Below are 7,567 nucleotides of genomic sequence, written 5' to 3' on the forward strand. Positions count from 1 at the left end.
ATGGCAGCATGTAGAGATTGAACAACAGGGGGCCCAGGATTGACCCCTGAGGCACCCCACAGGTCAGGGCCATGTGATCTGAGACACAGTTTCCAATTTCAACAAAATACTTCCTGTCTTCTAGATAGGACTTGAACCAGTTTAGTACAGAACCAGAGATGTCCACCCAGTCCTCTAGTCTCTGTAAGAGGATCCCATGATCGACAGTGTCAAAAGCAGCACTCAGATCTAACAGGATCAAGACTGAGACTTTGCCTGCATCAGTGTTCAGGCGGATGTCATTTGTCACCTTGATAAGAGCAGTCTCAGTGCTGTGGTGGGCTCTAAAACCTGACTGGAAAACATCAAAGGAGTTGTTCATTTGGAGAAAGTTCGTAAGCTGTTGGTAAACAGCTTTTTCAAGGACTTTGCCAAAAAACGGCAGATTTGAGATGGGTCGGAAATTGTTCAGTACTGTGGCATCAAGACTGCTCTTCTTTAGGAGAGGCTTAATGACCGCAGTTTTCAACGCATTTGGGAATGTTCCAGATTGAAGTGACATGTTAACTATGTGAGTGAGTGGTGAAAGTAAACTGTTGAGGACAGACTTTAGAAATCTAGTGGGTAACATGTCCAGGCAGCAAGCAGATGAACTCAGACTGGTGACGATCTCTAAAACAGTTTTGTCAGTTACAGGTGCAAAGTGATTCAGCTCTAAGTGTCTCTGTGGCTGCATGCTTGTTATTTGTGTTGTAGCCTATAGGTTTATTTAATTGTACAGACATATGGCGCACTTGACTTTTACGCATGGCAAACAGGACAGCTCAATCTTTTCCAAAGTGACATTTAGCATGGAAAAAGTGTGTGCGCTGACACTATATGTAGGCTACCCAGAGAGCAAACAGGATTTATCCATGGATTATGTGAACGGAAAGTGACTCGCTGAACCAGTCTTTATTATTATCAACATATATACTGTTACATCAGCGTGGGGTTTGCAAGTTTAAAACCTGTCGTAAATAAAATATTGCTCTCTTATAATGTTGGCCCAATAGGGTTAGTTTGTATGTTAATGTCTCGTCTGAATGGCCCTCATCTGTATGTATGAGTGCGCGCGAGGATCAGTCAGAGGTGACTCTCTCCTGTAGCACAGAGCGCGCAACAGCGTCCAGACTCCAGACGCGCCACCACTCCGCTCCTCGCGCTCACCGTGATCTAGCAGCATCATTTTGGATCCACACTGCTTTATGGAAATACACTGAATACAAATGTGTTACTGTATCTGTGGCTGGTTGAAGAAGAAGTTATGGCAAAATTAAACCAAAAAAAGATTATGAAAGGCTAGACTTCATCATTCCTAACAGAGTGGCATTGGAGGCACATTGGCTCTGAAAGCAGGTAAGTTTTTTTTAATACTGACATTTCACAAGTCATTGATTGTACAGTAGCAATGAAAAAAGGCTATGCATGAGTCTAAAACGAAATCTTACAGAACAAACACTTGTTGATTGTGTAAGAAAATGCTTGTAAACGCTGACGTTGTGCCACTATAGGAGCTTATGATTTAGTCATCCACACCAACTCCTAGCAAGACTGATAGTGCCTACCTGTTGCATGTCTCCTCACAGCAGAAATAAAAAAGGAAATAATGATGGAAAATGTAACTGTCCATTACATATTTCTTAATGCTGTTAAAGGCACAAACTTTGACTTACTTTTTCATGAATAATTTGCACAAACCACTATCTCTATCTTATGTAAGACATGTTTCCCAATGAGTGTCCAACTGCTTCATTATACAACATAGTGACTCATGACTCACATTAATCCATGACCAGGGTCCAGTGACAGCTTGCCTGAGTAGCACCCTAAAGGATTTTGTTTTATTAGCATGTATCTAAATCAAACAGAGCCTCGCACTTTAATCTGACATGCACTCATCTCTCAATTACTCGAGCCCCCATACACCTGGTGCCCAGTAAATGATCTGTCTGCAAAGATGACTGTCAAACAATATGAGAGGGACACATGCAGGTTTTTCATTCCCCCAGGGAGATATTTAGCTTTATACTGGGCAACGTGATTTCCCTTGGCAGCAGTGTAGCCCCAATAACATGTGGGAGATAAGCCTGAAGTAAAACTATCAAACAAGCTTTCTCCAGAGATCATTGCTGTGACATTTGCCATGAGAAGTGCATATGACAGACTGATACGGCACTGAATCAATACAACTTAATGAGAGGAAGGGCTGAAAATTCAATATGTGATGGATGTGATAAAGAGCCATTTTCTTCGAGGGTGGTGAAATGAAATCAATGCAAAAAAAAATCTATCAAAGTCTATGATTACAAGACCAACGGTTAGCAAGGTCTAAATTGGGAGAAAACTGGAGTGGAGTCAATTCTTCCGAGTCTGTGAAAGGACATTCATATCTTGTAGATCCCGAGTTGCTCAAACAGAATCACTCACTTTATAATAATATCATTGCATTTCCCTTAGTGAGTGACTAGATGATTGTAGCTTTCATTAATGACGAAAGCATTAGTGGTTCTTGTGTAAGCCCAAAATGAAAAGTAAAATATATACAGGATTTTTTAAAGAAGTACACCACCTGCTTGCCTTGTGTAGATGTTATTGCTTTGCCTAGAATGTTCCTCAGAATGTGTGTGAGCTGCTGTGTCCAACTGTGAATCATTAAAGTCTCACTCTAAGTCAGTGTGGCATTAAATCTATCTATCTTGCATTTATTCAGTTACATGCATTTTATTGCTTAAATATACCTCAGAACACATGTGTTCTTACTGTGAGCAGGGTTGCCTCTCCACAGATCTAAACTGTAACTTGACTTGGTGGCATGGCATCACCCGATTGTGTCTGTGAAGATGGAAAAGTTGAATGCCACACTGAAGAACATTCTAGACGATACAATAACATCTCCATAGCAGGTAGCAGACCCACTACCAAAAAAGTTACACAGTGAACTTTAAAGTGATCAGCACAAATAACAAAATAGAAAAAGTTGAATGAATTATGTGTTTTGGGTGAGCTTTTGCAATTGGTTTGGAGACATGTGGAATTTTAGCAGTTACTTAAAGGGCCCATATTACGCCATTCTCTGATCTATTTTATAACGTTCTTTTCTCATCAAAAACATAGCTGGAGTTGTGTTGTCTTTCATTCATGCATTTAACACACAAACCCTGCATATTTAGGCTGAGTTCTTCTCTCAAACTGAAAACACTCTGTTCCACCCTGTGATGTCATGTGGTAATACAGGAAGCGCTCTACAGTGTTTTTAAACTCCATACAACTTCATTAGAATCATGTGGATAACTTCAGCCCCGGAGTTGCTAATCACTACTACAAAGGTAAAAGGTAACTTGAAAACTACTTCTTCTTGACATCACAAGGTGGAACAGAGCATTTTGAACTTTGGAGATGTAGACAGAGACTGGAGGTAGACAGGCTAATAATAAATGGTTACTGAAACATGTGAATCAAACAAAATATGTAAGTATTTGAAGAGGTAACAGCATTATAGCAGAGTGTAGTGCTCATAAGAGTTATTTTTGTGTACATTAAAAGTTTGTTTAAATGTAGTAGAATATTATAATAACAGAAACAAACTGAAAAAAATGATCAATCACTATACTACACACACAGCAGTTACATTTTCAGTTATATTCTTGTGCATCTCCAGAAATATGCGCTTTGACAGTGATTTTGTATCCACTGCAGGTCTTTGGCAGAGCAGATGGGACATCACTATCAGGCGGAACCACGCTGAGGTGCCATGGCCTCCTGGATCTTCCCCTCTGCTCCTCCAAATCTCTCTGAACACTTCATGTACGACAGCTTTCTGCAAAATGAATCCGACTCCAATTTTGGTAACTACACGGACTATGGCTTCAACCAGACCAGTACCATTGTCATCACGTGCATGTACTTCCTGGTTTGCACCGTTGGACTTTGCGGAAACGCTTTGGTCATTTATGTCATCCTCCGCTACGCTAAGATGAAAACCGTTACAAATATCTACATTCTCAATCTCGCAGTTGCAGATGTTTTGTTCATGCTGGGTTTGCCGTTTATAGCCATCCAACTGGCTCTTGTTCACTGGCCCTTCGGCCCAGTTTTATGTCGAGTTGTGATGACAGTGGACTCTTTGAACCAATTCACGTCAATCTTCTGCCTTATGGTCATGAGTATTGACCGCTACTTGGCTGTGGTGCATCCAATCAAGTCTACAAAATGGCGGAAACCACGTATGGCCAAGATCATCAATTTAGCAGTGTGGGGCATTTCGCTAATGGTCAACCTGCCTATTGTTATCTACAGTGGAGTTATTACAAAGCATGATGGGTGTTCTTGCACTATAGTTTGGCCCGAGCCAGAAGAAGCATATTACACAGCGTTTATGTTCTATACATTTGTGTTGGGGTTTTTCTTGCCTCTACTGGTGATCTGTTTGTGCTACCTGTTGATCATTATAAAAGTCAAATCTTCAGGAATTCGTGTCGGATCTTCGAAGAGGAAAAAATCTGAGCGAAAAGTTACACGGATGGTGTCAATCGTAGTCGCCGTCTTTGTCTTCTGCTGGCTGCCTTTCTACGTCTTCAATGTGACTTCAGTGACGGGCACCCTCTCCACCACGCCCTTCCTGAGATCTACCTTTGCTTTCGTGGTCGTCCTGGGGTACGCCAACAGCTGCGCCAACCCCATACTGTACGCGTTTCTGTCGGAAAACTTCAAAAAGAGTTTCCAGAATGTTTTGTGCTTGAAAAAAGTGGGAGGGCTGGACGAGGCGGAGCGCAGTGATAGCAGACAGGATAAGTCACGCATGATCAATGACCCCACAGAGACGCAGAGCACACTTTTTAATGGAGATCTGCAAACTAGCATCTAACAGCTGTCTCCAATTGTGGTTATATGTGTTACTGTTGTTACAAAGAACAAACACTGCCTACTGTTTTTCTCAGAGTGAAATTGTAACTTGTGAATAACATTTTCATTGGACAAATCAATACTTCATCTTCAAATAAATCTAAATTATGGAATATATATATAATACAAAGTAATATCACAATAATATTCCCATAAATTCCTTACAAGGTAACTGCAGCAACCAAGTCCTTGCCTGCAGCAGTTTTGCGTAGAGTATTTGTTTGTAAGAGTTTACAAAAAAAAACAAAAAAACACACTATATTGAAGAGTTTGTAATTGGATAAATTGTAACTGCCTCTTTTATACTGTAAAATGATTGTGTTCCGTTACCCATGTCTCAGATTTTTAAAATATTTATCACTATCATATTTAAAACATCAGCAGACCTGTGTGTCATTTTTGTTACTGGAGTTGTAAAGTTCCAAGGATGTATAAAGTTGTACAACTGGTTATTTTCTAGTGTAGATATACAGTAGAATATATAACACTTGGGCATTGCACCCTTCAACCTTTTGTGGACTTCGAGGCGTTGTTTCAAAGCTGTAAATCATACTTGTGAATAAGTAATGATCATGTTCAGTACTCGACGTGTGCTATTGATTTTTGTGTAAAAGAATTGGGCAATTTAACACCCACAAAATGTAAATGAACACGTCTGGTCAATAGCAGAATGTATGGCTGTTTTGTGCCTGATTACAGTTTCTTGCACTGTGTCTGTGTGAAGAAATGCCTTTAACCAAAGTGCTGCTAAACTGTAGAAAATCCATCAATCTAATGTACATTTTTTATATAATTATTCTACTATGGTGTTTGTTTCCATGAGTATGTGCAGTGTACAACATAACAGTCAGCCTGCTGTGTGTTGACTCTGGTGAGACTAGTGCTGCTAAGGCTCACTGCACTTGTAAATCTCCTCTTCTGCCACTCATCTGCGAGTCTGGGCAAATCTGGAGTACTATCAAGGCAGGCACCAACCACTCTGCATGTCAGCCAGATATGAATTTGAGAAGGGCTAGAACACTTAAAGGGGCTCTATGCTACTTCTTTCTGGTGGAAGATCGGCCACCTGCGTGTCTCCATGGATATGTCGTTGTTGTCAGGCAGGTGATACTACCAGGTCAAGACAGAGGTCAGACCTGTGTAGAGGCAACTGAACTCACAGAATGGCTGTTTTACCAATGCACTTTGCACCTGAAAAAAAAAAAAAGAAAAAAGAAAAATATAGATAAGTCATAATTAAAAGACCTATAAGATAAACATATACGACAAAATAATATCTTCATGGAAACAAGCAGGTGGCTGACCCCCTCCCTACCAGAAAAGTTATATAGTGCACTTTTAATCTACAGGGCATTTGATGTTCCCATATTGTTCCATTCATTTATGACATGAATTCAATTATGCATAGCTTAGATGCATTTTTGTGCATGCTATCATTGCAGAACTTTTAGTATGTAGTTTGTGATCATTCTACGAAGACAATTTACTGAAATTACAGCTTCAATGTTGCTTGTAAGAAGTGGTGAACATGAAAAATATGTCTACCTTGAATCTTACACAAAGTTAAACGAATAGAAATGAAGAGAATATTAACTGTATTTTAGAGATTGTATATATGTAAAGTACATTGGCATGATGTATTATTGTAGCAGGACAATACACATCGTAGCATTTTTATTGTTACCTAAATTTATACTGAATACTATTTTCAAAAATGTTCATGTGGCAGTTCTGTGGCGTTATATGTATTGTTGTGGAGAGTTAATTTATTTTCTCTTATTATTGTATTTTACTGCTGGATGTGCTTAAATGCCCCTTGGGGAGAAATAAAATGTTATTGATTTATTGTTGGTTGTCTATTGTTTACCTGTCTGTAATAAAATGTATCTTAAGGCGGCTCTCCTCACTGCTGTATTTTTTTTTTTTTTTTAAGTGGAAACATTTTAGCTAGAATACAGGAAAAGGAGCCATGTATTGGTACAAAAGAGTGCTCAAAGAAAATATGAAATTGTACATCCAACAAGCCATGAACGTTTGTCATGGTATCATTTGACCACAGTGTGGCGCCAGATTCAAAGATATGAAAATGGATGCGAAATACAAAACAATAAATAATTTATCAAAACCCTGGTAGTAAAGGGTGTATCTAGGCCTGTATGCTATTTGAAATGTAAACCATATTCTGTAATCACTGATGAATTACCAGAGTTAGTCCTGTAAGCTTTGACAACTGGTGCCTGAAGAGTGAAAGAAGAGACAAAGCATGGCCCAGAGACTTTCCAGTTTTGTTCTGAGTTTAATCACTGAAACGTTTAATGAAGCTCTCCTGTCCGTTTCAGCTGCATCCCTGAATGTCCTTAGCTAGCCTCAGCTGCTCCACTGTGATATGCAATAGAGCCATTGGTACACATCTTTGATATCAGTCTAGAAGCAGACCAAAAGAATATGGTGTCAGTATGCAGAAAACAGAGCAGCTTAACATTGTGGGCTTGTGATATTTGAATGTGACAGTTTAGGATGTTTATCTTAAACACGTGGGACCTTTTTTAAACAATCAAATAAAACATGTGATATGAATAAGCATTACTCAAGGTCTTACTGGTCTGACACTGGCTTTACTGCACTGCAGAAGACATCACAAACC

The 7,567-nt window shown here is 39.5% G+C and overlaps 1 protein-coding gene across 1 annotated transcript; it reads left to right on the plus strand.

Moving 5' to 3' along the window:
- The first annotated feature begins 3,772 nt into the window (after window positions 1-3,772).
- Window positions 3,773-4,885, plus strand: LOC110169064 (somatostatin receptor type 2-like). Its single transcript, XM_020934572.1, has one exon. The coding sequence runs from the start codon at window positions 3,773-3,775 to the stop codon at window positions 4,883-4,885; it is 1,113 nt and encodes a 370-aa protein (XP_020790231.1).
- Window positions 4,886-7,567: the final 2,682 nt, after the last annotated feature.

Source organism: Boleophthalmus pectinirostris, unplaced genomic scaffold (genome assembly GCF_026225935.1).
Source record: "Boleophthalmus pectinirostris isolate CB_2022bp ecotype Guang Dong unplaced genomic scaffold, ASM2622593v1 HiC_scaffold_17, whole genome shotgun sequence".
In the NCBI taxonomy this organism is placed as follows: Eukaryota; Metazoa; Chordata; class Actinopteri; order Gobiiformes; family Gobiidae; genus Boleophthalmus; species Boleophthalmus pectinirostris.